Source organism: Oryctolagus cuniculus, chromosome 8 (genome assembly GCF_051225735.1).
Source record: "Oryctolagus cuniculus isolate XC-2025 breed Fujian yellow rabbit chromosome 8, ASM5122573v1, whole genome shotgun sequence".
Lineage (NCBI taxonomy): Eukaryota > Metazoa > Chordata > Mammalia > Lagomorpha > Leporidae > Oryctolagus > Oryctolagus cuniculus.
In genome coordinates this window covers 65,341,214-65,354,467 of record NC_142874.1, presented here as the reverse complement: position 1 = coordinate 65,354,467, position 13,254 = coordinate 65,341,214, and the positions used below count along the sequence as shown (strand labels likewise).

General features: G+C 38.1%; 1 protein-coding gene across 6 annotated transcripts in view; it reads right to left on the bottom strand.

Moving 5' to 3' along the window:
- Positions 1-13,254, bottom strand: part of SCLT1 (sodium channel and clathrin linker 1) — a 265,393-nt gene that overhangs the window by 1,837 nt on the left and 250,302 nt on the right. For all 6 annotated transcript variants that reach the window (XR_016211963.1, XR_016211964.1, XM_017347573.4 and 3 more), the window contains 2 exons: positions 10,563-10,641; positions 3,023-3,118 (listed from right to left, as the gene is read on the bottom strand). Coding sequence is in view for 4 of the 6 variants with exons in the window: in XM_017347573.4 (XP_017203062.3) it covers positions 3,023-3,118; positions 10,563-10,641 (175 nt within the window). In the remaining 2 variants the exon portion in view is untranslated. The remainder of the gene's footprint in view (positions 1-3,022; positions 3,119-10,562; positions 10,642-13,254) is intronic.

Below are 13,254 nucleotides of genomic sequence, written 5' to 3'. Positions count from 1 at the left end.
AAGCAGTTTTAAGCTCTAAGCCAACTCTGACCTCTACTTCTGGTTTTTTGACTTAGATACTCTCTATATATTTAGGATATTAGCTTTTTGTTATAGGTGCTATAAATACTTTATGTTTGTCATTGACTATGATTTTTTTGATATAGCAATTAAGATTTTACATGATCACATTTATTAATTTTTTCATAGTTTCCAGGTTTTGTGTTTTTGCGTAGAAAGGTTTCACTACATTGATTTTAAAAAATGTCATATTATCAAAAGAACAAAGTATGGCATTCAACAGCTTGGAGTGATATACTTGGAATGGATGAAGGATATACAGAAAAAGTTAGTTGGAACATGACTGAGTCAACACAATGCAGGGCTCATGTTGAACCAATAACATGATACTATACTGCATTATGGTAAGAGTGATGTGTTATGAACAATAATAAGCTTTTAACATCTTGCATTTCTTTAAACATTCCTTAGCTGGATATTATTTCTAATAGTATATTCTAATTTTCAGAGGAAAAGGGGAAAATTAGAAATGACTCAGAGAAGGTAAATATAAGGATTTTTAAAAATTAAATATATACTTTATAAAGAAAGTTTACCGGTTGTATTCATTTAACACAGAAAAATTACTAACTCGAAAAAGAAATTCCCTTTTGTGTTTGGAGAGAATGAATGATTACTTTCCATCTCCAAATAAGAACAGAATGGAAGGAAAAAGCTTAAGAGAAAAATCTGCTACAGAAAAAATTGTGAAGTGTATATATTGACAAAACATTAAAAAAAAGCTCACAAAAACAATAATGGAATTTTTTCAATCTGACAGGTAGAGTTACAGAGAGAGGGAGAGACAGAGAGAAAAGTCTTCCATCTGCTGGTTCACTCCCTAAATGGGCACAACAGTCAGAGCTGGGCAGATCTGAAGCCAGAAGCCAGGAACTTCTTCTGGACCTCCAACGTGGGTACAGGGCCCAAGCACTTGGGCCATCTTCCACTGTTTTCCCAGGTCACAATCATAGAGCTGGATCCGAAGGAGAACAGCTGGGACATGAACCTGCGCCCATATGTGGGCACAGCCGGTGGAAGCTTAGCCTACTATGTCAAGGCATTGGGTCAGCTAGAGAATTTAAATAATAGAAGAAACATCAGGACTGGATTGTTTAGGTTTAATTCTGTCAGGTGATAAGTAAACTAGCTGTCAGTTGGACTATAAAATTAAGTTTTTAGAACTGTACCCTTTTTACTATAGAACGAAAGGTAATTGATTTTAAGCTGGCATTTTTTTTTACCATAGTCCTTAAAAAAGGAATTATGATATAGAAATTTAATTTCTTGGGGCCGGCGCCATGGCTCACTTAGTTAATCCTCCGCCTGCGGTGCTGGCATCCCATATGGGTGCCCGTTTCTAGTCCCGGTTGCTCCTCTTCCAGTCCAGCTCTCTACTGTGGCCCGGGAGTGCAGTGGAGGATGGCCCAGGTGGGCCCCTGCACCCGCATGGGAGACCAGGAAAACGCACCTGGCTCCTGACTTCAGATTGGTGTAGCTCTGGCCATAGTGGCCATTTGGGGAGTGAACCAATGGAAGGAAGACCTTTCTCTCTGTCTCTCTCTCTCACTGTTTAACTCTATCTGTCAAATAAAAAAAAAATTTAATTTCTTATATATCCATTGAAGTATGTACTTATTACAAAAAAGATTATAATATAGAAATTTTTTATATATCCATCTAAGTATCTATTTGCCATTATTCTGAAGATTTTACATGTTCTTTTCATTCTTCAATATGCATGTGCTGTCCCACATTAATCATGTCAAATGGAAGATTTATAAAACTGAAATTGTCCAAAGTCACATAGCTATTTAATGGTGCTAGACGATTTGTCCAACATCAGAGCACCTACTCTGGAGATACTGTCGAATGCATCTTGACTCCTCTTACCTTATAATCTAAATGAATGCATGAATTCTTGAATGACTAGTTACCCTACAGATTAACCCATAACTTCATAAGAAATTATCTTCTAGAGGAATGGGAAGAGATGGCAAATTCCTGGATTTTTTTAAAAATAATCTATATCTATCATGAACATGTAGTTAGAAAATGTAATAGTAGCTAAGAATAATATTAATTTTGAATAAAACAGTACATTTAAGATTAAATATAATTAAAATATAGTCACTTGATTTGCTTTTGTTGTCTGCTTGCTCAATCCATCCATCCATCCAACAATCTATTTTTAGCCTATCTTTATAATCCCTGAACTGATTTCATTTTGTTCCTAATAGCAGGGACTACTGTTTCAAATGGTCCATTTCATTTATATGATGTGTACGTGTTATAAGAAATTACTCCTTAGTATTTCATTGATATTCTAAACTTTTTACTATATTTTTCACTGGATAACTTTTATATTTTATTTTAGATTTACTTGGTCATATGCAAAAGTACATTAAATGAAGTTAATCTGTAATCCAAGTAATTTTTCCCAATTTAAAATAGAAAATAAGAACAAAGGCAATGCTGCCTGAAGCATGACATTCAAAACAATATTGTCCACTTTCAAACCTGTCAGTGACTCCATGCCTAGTTTCATACAAAAATATAATTTCAGAGCAGTGTTGTCTAACAGAGCTTCTTGTGATTAATGTTCTATATCTACACTGTCTATTAGGAAAGCCACAGATACATATGCCCATTGAGAACTTGAGATCTAGCTAATGTGTCTGAGTATCTCAATCTTTATTTTAATTTAATTGTAATCAACTTCAATTTAAACAGCTGCCTGTGGCCAACACCTATCCTACTGGGCAGTGCAGTTCCACATGCAAGTGAAAACTGGAGAATACTGATGTCTATTTTTGCTTCTAAAGTTCCCTTTTTCAACCTCAAATATTAAAGGGACTAATTTTAAACAGGTTAATCAAGTAAAAATAAAACGACTAGCTCTCTGGGAACTTCCAAGGAGTATTTTTTATCTTTGATCCACTCAGACAGTTTATTATCTTGGGAGAATGAGGATGTTGTTTACCTGCTGGGAGGCTGAAGCAGCTCTCTCTTCCGCCTGACTTAGGCGCCTTTGAAGTCTGTTGGCTTTTTCTTGATGCTCTAGAATTAATTTTTCATTCTATTAAGGAGAAACACAAAAGAAACAAGTTAGAAGTACATATGTGACATGCAGATGTTTTTTAAATAGTCCATGAAAACTCTGGAAATCATATTACACTTAAAAAACACTAAGATAGTAGTATTTCCAAATTTACATTTTCAAGTTATCAGCTTCAAGTACAAAGTTGGCTTTATATGTTCATAAATTTTTTTTTTTTGACAGGCAGAGTTAGACAGTGAGAGAGAGAGACAGAGAGAAAGGTCTTCCTTTTTCCGTTGGCTCACTCCCCAAGTGGCTGCTATGGCCGGTGCACTGCGCCAATCTGAAGCCAGGAGCCAGGCGCTTCCTCCTGGTCTCCCATGCGAGTGCAGGGCCTGGGGACCTGGGCCATCCTCCACTGCACTCCCGGACTGGAAGAGAAGCAACCAGGACAGAATCCGGCACTCCAACCGGGACTAGAACCCGGGGTGCCAGAGCCGCAGGCGGAGGATTAGCCTAGTGAGCCGCGGTGCCGGCCAATAAATTGCTTTTTTTCTACATGTCACCAAAGAAAGTAAATTAACATATCCTAAAACAAACAGATTCAGAAATTAGGGAAAAGACTTTAAATTTTTGATCTTTTAACCTTGAGATGCTAGCTTTAGAATCATATGGAGAGTTTTTGACAACAGACTGCTGGGTCCAAGTGCCAGAGCTTCAGTAGGGATGGGATGAACTCTGTTGCTGTATGTTCCCTAAGACATCTGCATACTCCAGATGCTATGAGGTCAACAGAATTATTAGGCCCTGTTATGGTTTGAAGTGTGTCTGCCAACAGATGCTTAAGTCCTAAACCCCGGTAACCTATGAATATGACCTTATTTGGAAATAGTCTTTGCAGATGATTGATCAGGTTAAGATGAGGTCTCCACACCACAGTTAGATCAAGAAACTCCACAAAAACAAAACCAACAACCCACTTAAGAGATGGGCCAAGGACCTCAATAGACATTTTTCAAAAGAGGAAATCCAAATGGCCAACAGACACATGAAAAAATGTTCAAGGTCATTAGCAATCAGGGAAATGCAAATCAAAACCACAATGAGGTTTCACCTCACCCCTGTTAGAATGGCTCACATGCAGAAATCTACCAACAACAGATGCTGGCGAGGATGTGAGGAAAAAGGGACACTAACCCACTGTTGGTGGGAATGCAAACTGGTCAAGCCACTATGGAAGTCAGTCTGGAGATTCCTCAGAAACCTGAAGATAACCCTACCGTTCGACCCAGCCATCCCACTCCTTGGAATTTACCCAAAGGAATTTAAATTGGCAAACAAAAAAGCGGTCTGCACCCTAATGTTTATTGCAGCTCAATTCACAATAGCTAAGACCTGGAACCAACCTAAATGCCCATCAACGGTAGACTGGATAAAGAAATTATGGGATATGTACTCTTTAGAATACTATACCACAGTAAGAAACAACGAAATCCAGTCATTTGCAACAAAATGGAGGAATCTGGAACACATCATGCTGAGTGAAATAAGCCAGTCCCAAAGGGACAAATACCATATGTTCTCCCTGATCGGTGACAACTGACTGAACACCAAAAAGGAAACCTCCTGAAGTGAAACGGACTCTATGGGAAACGGTGACTTGATCAGCATAGCCCTGACTGTTAATGAACAACTTAATACATTATCCCTCTTAGTAGTTTTTTTTGTCTGTTCTACTTAATATGACTGGTTTAATTCTGTAATTAATACACAGTTATTCTTAAGTGTTGAAAATTAACTGAAATGTGATCCCTGTTAAACATAAGAGTGGGAATAAGTGAGGGAAGAGATGTATAATTTGGGACATGCTCAAGCTGACTTGCCCCAAATGGTAGAGTTAGAAACATACCAGGGGATTTCAATTCAATCCCATCAAGGTGGCATGTACCAATGCCATCTCACTATTCCAAGTGATCAATTTTTGTTCACAATTGATCGTAATGAAAGGACTAAGAGTCAAAGGGAGCACATAAACAAGTCTAGTACCTGCTAACACTAACCGATAGAATAAATAAAGGGGAGAGTGATCCAACATGGGAAGTGAGATACTCAGCAGACTCATAGAATGGCAGATGTCCTAAATAGCACTCTGGCCTCAGAATCAGCCCTAAAGGCATTCGGATCTGGCTGAAAAGCCCTTGAGAGTATTTCAGGCATGGAAAGCCAAGACACTCTGGCAAAAGATCTCTGTGAGTGAAATCCCAGTGGAAAGAACAGGTCTTCAAAGAAGGAGGTACCTTTCTCTGAAGGAAGGAGAGAACCTCCACTTTGACTATGACCTTGTCTAAACAAGATAAGAGTCGGAGAACTCAGAGGGCTTCCATAGCCTTGGAAACTCATGACTGGAGCATAGGGAGATTACTGATGCCATAGACAGGAGTGTCAATTGGTAAAGTCAACAACAGGAGTCACTGTGCACTTACTCCTCATGTAGGATCTCAGTCCTTAATGTGCTGTGCATTGAGATTTAATGCTATAATGAGTACTCAAACAATATATTTCACTTTGTGTTTCTATGGGGGTGCAAACTGTTGAAATCTTTACTTAATGCATACTAAACTGATCCTCTGTAAAAAAAAAAAAAAAGAAATTATCAATTCCCAACTTGACTCTCATTGGGATTAAACATGACAATAGGTCTGCTCTGATTTCATCATCATTTAAAAAAATCATCTATTATTTTTCACTTTATGTTTCTGTGTGGGAGCAAACTGTTGAAATCCTTACTTAATGTATACTAAGCTGATCTTCTGTATATTAAGATAATCGAAAATGAATCTTGATGTGAATGGAAGGGGAGAGGGAGTGGGAAAGGGGAGGATTGTGGGTGGGAGGGACGGTATGTGGGGGAAGCCATTGTAATCCATAAGTCGTACTTTGGAAATTTATATTCATTAAATAAAAGTTTAAAAAAAAAAAAAGATGAGGTCACTTGGGTGGCTATAATCCATGTTATTAATATGCTCATAAAAAGGGGAAATTTAGACACGGAGACTGAAACATACAAAGGGAAGACAATGTGAAAACACAAAGAGAACATCATCTACAAGCCAAGGAGTGCTTGTGGCTAACAGAAGCTAGGGATGGAGCAGACTCTGACAGTCCTCGGAAGCGATCAACATTGCTCATACTTCCACTCTGGATTTCTAGTCTCCAGAATGGTGAGATAATAACTTTCCAGTATTAAAGTCACCCAGTTAAACTGTACAGACATCATGAATGCAATCTGTCACAATATATGTAGTTACGTTCAAATAATTAATTGATTAAAATGTATTAGCTTTGTCCATATTTATTAAGCTAGTTATTGTGCATCTGAAAAAATATTTTTGTGCAGCTAGAATTGTCTAGTTACACAGTTTTTCTGGCACTTACTCAAATTAAGAGAAAAATATAGGGCTAACCAGGGAAGCTAGAAAAACACACCTTCTATGAAGCACTAAGTAGCTCCCATGTCCTAATATAGTAGTGGTAACAATGACTGTCACGCAGTGGCCGGAGCTGTGGTGTAGTAGGTTAAGCCTCTGGCTGTGGTGCCAGCATCCCATACGGGCACCGGTTCGAGTTTTGGTTGCTCCACTTCTGATCTAGCTCCCCACTGGTGACCTAAGAAAGCAGTGGAGGATAGCCCAAATGCTTGGGAATCTGCACCCATATCGAAGACCAGGAAAAAGCTCCTTGGCTCCTGGTTTTGGATTGGCCCAGTTCCAGTTGTTGTGGCCATTTGGGGAGTAAACCAGCAGATGGAAGACCTCTCTCTCTGTGACTCTTGTCTCTCAAATAAATAAATAAATAAATAAATAATATTTTTTTAAAAAGTGCATGTCATGCCTACTAATATACAAGATTAAAATAACAATGTCTTGTTACAAGAAGCTTATTATATTATTATGCCCAAATTAAATTCTATGAAGTTAACTACAGGGACTGTTCTAATTGACCAAGATATTTAGATATGTAGTTTTAAATTTTATGAGTCACATCATACATTAGAAGTAAGTTGGAGAAAAGGTTCATCATCTGTAATAATCATTTTCATACATATATTATATATAGCGTACAATTTCTAAACTGTAACCATAATGGTTGAGGAATGGTTCAGATTGGGTAAATTATAATATATGCAGTTGTTTCTTTCAACTGATTACTCTTTTTTTTTTCTTAAAGATTGATTTATTTACTTATTTGAAAGGCAGAATACTTAGAGGGAGGGAGAAACAGAGAGAGGCCGCCAACAGCCATGTCTGGGTCAGGCAAAGCCAGGAACCAGGTACTCCATCCTGGTCTCCTACATCACGTGGGTGGAAGAGGCCCAAGTATTTGGACCATCATCCGCTGCCTTCCCAAGCACATTAGCAGAAGGATGTAACAGAAGCAAAGCAGCTGGAAATCGAACCAAAACCCTGCTGATATGGGATGCTGGTATCCCAAGCTGTGGCTTAACCCACTGTACCACAATGCTCGTCTCCATCCCAGTAGCTTTTGACATTCCAACAAAATTAACATTGCTGTATTGAATATCTTCCTTTAATTTTTTCCTATTTTACATTACTTCCTTAGAAGAGATTTCTTTAAGTGGAAGCTATATCAAAGAGTATTTAAAAAATTAATTAATTAGAGAGAGAGTTCTAGAGAAAGAGTGACAGTGCAAGCTCCCATCTAATGATTCACTCTTCACATGCCCACACAGAGGTTACTGGGCAATGCCAGGAACTGGGAATTCAATCCAGATCTCCCTTGTGGACAGGAATCCAATTACTTGAGCCTTCACCCATTGCCTCCCGGGGTCTGCATTAACAGGAAGCTGGAATCAGGAGCCTGAGCTGAGTACTGAACTCAGGCACTTTGATGTGGGCACTCAAACTGGCGAGGTAACCACCATACCAAACACCTGCCCCTATAGTTTTTTTTTTTTTTTTTTTGACAGGCAGAGTGATAGTGAGAGAGAGAGACAGAGAGAAAGGTCTTCCTTTTGCTGTTGGTTCACCCTCCAATGGCCGCCACGGCTGGCGCGCTGCGGCCAGCACACCGCGCTGATCCAAAGGAAGGAGCCAGGTGCTTCTCCTGGTCTCCCATGGGGTGCAGGGCCCAAGCACTTGGGCCATCCTCCACTGCCTTCCCAGGCCACAGCAGAGAGCTGGCCTGGAAGAGGGGCAACCGGGACAGAATCCAGCGCCCCGACCGGGACTAGAACCCGGTGTGCCGGCGCCACTAGGTGGAGGATTAGCCTATTGAGCCGCGGCGCCGGCCCCTATAGTGTTTTAATAGCTATTCTTTAATTTCTTTATAAATGTCTTATAGCAATATAAAGTGCCATGATGGGACTATTGCTGTGGCATAGTGGATTAAGCTGCTGCTTGCAGTGCCAGCATCACATCTGGGCACCAGTTTGAGTCCTGGATGCTCTACTTCTGATCCAGCTCCCTATTAATGCACCTGGGAAAGCAGGGGAGAATGGCCCAAGAGTTTGGGCCCCTGCACCCATGTGGGAGACCCAGAGAAGTTCCTGACTCCTGGCTTCGGTCTGGCCCAGCTCTGGCCATTGAGGTTATTTGGGGAGTGAACCAGCAGATGGAAGATCTCTCTCTGTGTCTCTCTCTCTGTAGCTCTGTCTTTCCAAAAAAAAAAAAAAAAAAAAAAGTGCAACGATGCCAAAGAGTAATTTTTTTTTTCTTCAGGGAGGTGAAAAGGGGACATGTTGTTTAATGCATATAGAGTTTCAAATTTTGCAAAACGGCAAAGTTCTGAAATCCATTGCATAACAATGTGAATATACTTTACATTATTTTTTAACATCTAAAAATATAAATTTCCCAAGTACAACTTTTGAATTATGGTGGCTTACCCCCCATAACCTCCCTCCTACCAGCAACCATCCCATCTCCCAATCCCTCTCCCATCCCATTCTTCATCACGATTCATTTTCAATTATCTTTGTATACAGAAGATCAACTTAGTATATACTAAGTGAAGATTTCAACAGACTGCACCCACAAAGACACACAAAGTATAGAGCACTGTTTGGGTAGTAGTTTTACCGTTAATTCACATAGTACAACACATTAAGAACAGGGGTCCTACATGGGGAATAAGTGCACAGTGACTCCTGTTGTTGATTAAACAAATGACACTCTTATTTAACTATGGTTCCTTTAGTAGACCAGAAAAAGAGAGAGAGGCCCATTGTATACTGTACTAATGAAGTTCCAACAAATTAGAACATCAAATGATGAATTAGAGCTCTAGGGAGTCGCAAGCATAATCTAGTAATTGTTTACTTTCTTAAAGCCTCAAATAAAAAAATGATAAACTCTTGCTATATTTAGTTCTAAGGCATCAATCAAAATGAATTTTAATGTATCCCAGTGGGCAAAAGTATGTTTTTTAATTTATTTACTCCCCCAAAGAAACTTTTTTTTAAGGAATACAGACTTCATATATTTCATAAGTACAACTTTAAGAATACAGTGATTCTTCCCACCGTACATGCCCTCCCACTTACTCTCCCACCCCTCCTCCTCCTTCCTCTGCCTTTCCCAGTCCCATTCTCCACTAAGATCCATTTTCGATTAACTTTATGCACCAACTCTATACTAAGTAAAGAGTTCAACAATTTGCACGGGAAAAAATTAAAACAAAAAAACTGTTCCTCAACAGTCGAGACAGGGCTGTTCAAAGTCATTACCTCTTGAAGTTAATTTCATTTCTTTTTTTTTTCTTTCAGAAACTTAATTAACTTTGAGGAAGCACCCAAGAATGATACATCTTTTGTGAGCACTTAGACATAACCGTCATACAACTCTTTGAGGACAGAGGTCCTGCATGGGAAGTTAGTGCACAGTGACTCCTGTTGTTAATTTAACAATTAATACTCTAATGTATGACACGAGCTGTCTAGTTTATGAAAGCCTTTTGAATCCATAAATTCCGTCAGTATTTAGACAAGGCCACAGGCAAAGTGGAAGTTCTCTCCTCCCTTCAGAGAAAAGTACCGCCTTCTTTTATGGCCACTTCTTTCCACTGGGGGTCTCACCCACCAAGGTCCTTCATGTAGGACATTTTGGCAAAAGTATTCTTTACACGTATTTTGTGATGGATTAAAAAAATGAGAAGAGTGCATTAAAAAACACAATCTTAGTGATGCAGAGTCATACAGAGGGTTCTAACACAGTCTCTGAGCTGTGCACAAGTTATACTGGTAGAACTGAAGTAGGAGCTCCACTTTTTATTCATTTACATGATGAATCAACAATGTTCAAAGCTTTTACTCACATTCTGTTATGTGTGGACTTTTAGGGTTACAGGTGATTTCTTATTGGCTATTTCCAATGGAGAATTAATTTGAATTTGGCTCAGGTAAAATTCTCTACAATGACTAACAAGTTATAGCAGAAAGTACTTCCTGGGGGAATCATCATCGTACCTCAACTACCTTTTCATTTGCCATTTCCAGCTGAGAAAGCAGCTCTTGGGTATGAAGTTTCTGTCGACTCAGTTCACTCCTGTTAATGGAGAGAAGGAAAAAAATTATTAATATAATTGTTTAAAATCTAAAAAGAATCTTTATTGGTGAGATATAAGTTCATAGTTTGAACAAAAATACTATCTTAATATGAAAAAGAATCATTTAATAAGACATCATTTTTAATAAAATATATACAGTACTTCAATATCATTCCAATGTAGTATATTCAAGACTGATATTAATGTCTTGTTTGTATATGTAATATATTTTGCTTCATTTTGCTGAAATTATCTGATACACAGAACTATCTTATTCTTTCATTTTCTTGTTAACATAAGAGGGATCCTCATGAAATTCATGGAAATTGTGTATTATGAAAAATTCTGCAAGGGTTTCAAAATTTTTCTTCCATGAAAATAAGCATCTTTTAACCTATTTTTCCACAAACTTTTAAAAATTTCTTCATATAAACCTATATCACTTTTGGCCAAAGATCATTTTAAGAGTGCCAGGTTAAGAGTAGATACAATGCAATCTCAAAAATGACAGGAATAAAGATTGCATCAGTTTCTGAGTATTTAAATAGTTAATGCAATATTGGCCTTTGTCCTTTCGTTTTTAAAAATTTGTGCTTCTTAAATCAGACAACAAATTAACAGTTATAAATAACCTCTGAGGAAGAGAGACTGCTGGTACTAAATCAATGGCTTCACCAATATGATTTCACCATGAGGAATCTGAGCATCTAGCATTACTTCCATGACAGATGAATTCAAGTATTTTATCTTGGCCTTATTTTGATGGTAACAATATTACAGAATTAATTATTGTGCTTACTTTACAGTATCATGTGTGGTTTAAAATTAATTTCCCAGCAAAGAAAAAAAAACCAGAAAAACCAAAATGACTACAGTGGCTGGTCTTCTAGGCCAAATGTAACGGAAGATAACACTTATGCATATTAGTATTAGTGAAAAATACCCCATGAGCACAACTGAGGCTCAGATGAATCAATGATCCTATTTTCAAAGTTGGCCAACATTCACTTACACAAAACCTTTCTAGGAAAATACCTACTGTATAATCTGATGCCTAAATTATTCAATAACTTAACTGAAACAATTATAGTAATAATGTTACACAAAATCAAAGATCATAAAGATACAAGTCATTAAATGAAACTGAGTTACTTTGTGTACTTTTTTTTTTTTTTGTATATCAAACTATGTTACCCTCCTTGGACAAGCCAGCACCTCTGTTACTCATCACCTCTGTTATTCATCTGTGTATCCATATAATCTACTATTCAGCAAGAGTTTGGCAAATAATAGTGAAGTTGATGATAATGGTGATAAGGAGACACCTACATAGTGCTAGCTATGTGCCAGGCCCTATTCTAGGTGCTTTTATAAGTTAACTTATTTACTTTTCATGACAACCCTATGACATCCTTACTTTTACATTTGAGAAAATTAAAAGACAGAGACAGTTAAAAATAAAGTTAAGTAACTTCCTGGGTCACAAACCTTGTCAGCTATAGAGCTGGGATTCAAATCCTTGATCTTTTGCTTCAAAAAGTCTGTGATTTTTTTAAAAATTTATTTTATTTATTTGAAAGGCAGAGTTAGAGAGAAAGAGAGAGAGAGAGAAATCTTCCATCTGCTGGTTCGCTCCCCAGATGACTATAAACGCCAGTGCTGGGCCAGACAGAAGCCAGGAGCTAGGAGCTTCTTCAGGATCTCCCACATGCGTGCGGGGGCCCAGGGATTTGGGTCATCTTCCACTGCTTTCCCAGGTGCATTAGCACAGAGCTACTGTGCAGCGATAGGAACTTAAACTGGTGCCCATATGGGATGCCAGCACTGCAGTCTTCCCCACTATGCTACAACACTGGCCCTAAGTCTGTTCTATTAACCACTGCTCTGTACTACAATGTTTATTCAGAAAGTAAGTGAAAGTTTGTGTTTGGGTGTGTGTGTGTGTATGTATGTGGACACAAGCATGAGTGCATGTATTAGGCATTCTAAGAGTATATTTACACATTTGGAAAATTTAACAAGTTAAATCTTTACTTCTGACTTCTCTTCTGAAAGTCTAGCTTATATTCAAATTTAATCTTCTTAATATTAAACTTTTTGCATTGGTTCATAAACCTATTCTCATTCTGCTACTCAATTTTTTTTTTTTTTTTTTGACAGGCAGAGTGGACAGTGAGAGAGAGAGACAGAGAGAAAGGTCTTCCTTTGCCGTTGGTTCACCCTCCAATGGCCGCCGTGGCTGGCGCGCTGCGGCCTCTGCTACTCAATTTTTATATTTATATCTCTGCCCTTGTTGTCTAGGTTAAAAGTCTTAAATTAACTCCTATTTCACACTTTGTGTTCTTAAATGCAACATCTTCTTGGCCCCTAAATAAAGTCTTCCTTTGAAATTTTCTCTTGCATCTATTTTTCATTCCTATTCAATGCTACCATTACAACTTAAATTCCTAGGATTTAATTCTTAGATTTCCTGTAGTAACCAACTACTCAGGCTTCTCAGGATCAAGTGAAAAAATACTTGTAAAGCACCCAGCAAAGTGCACATAAAATCACTCAATCACTGTTTTCCCTCTGCAACCCATGTATCATTAGCATGTTTCTCTTTCAAAAAT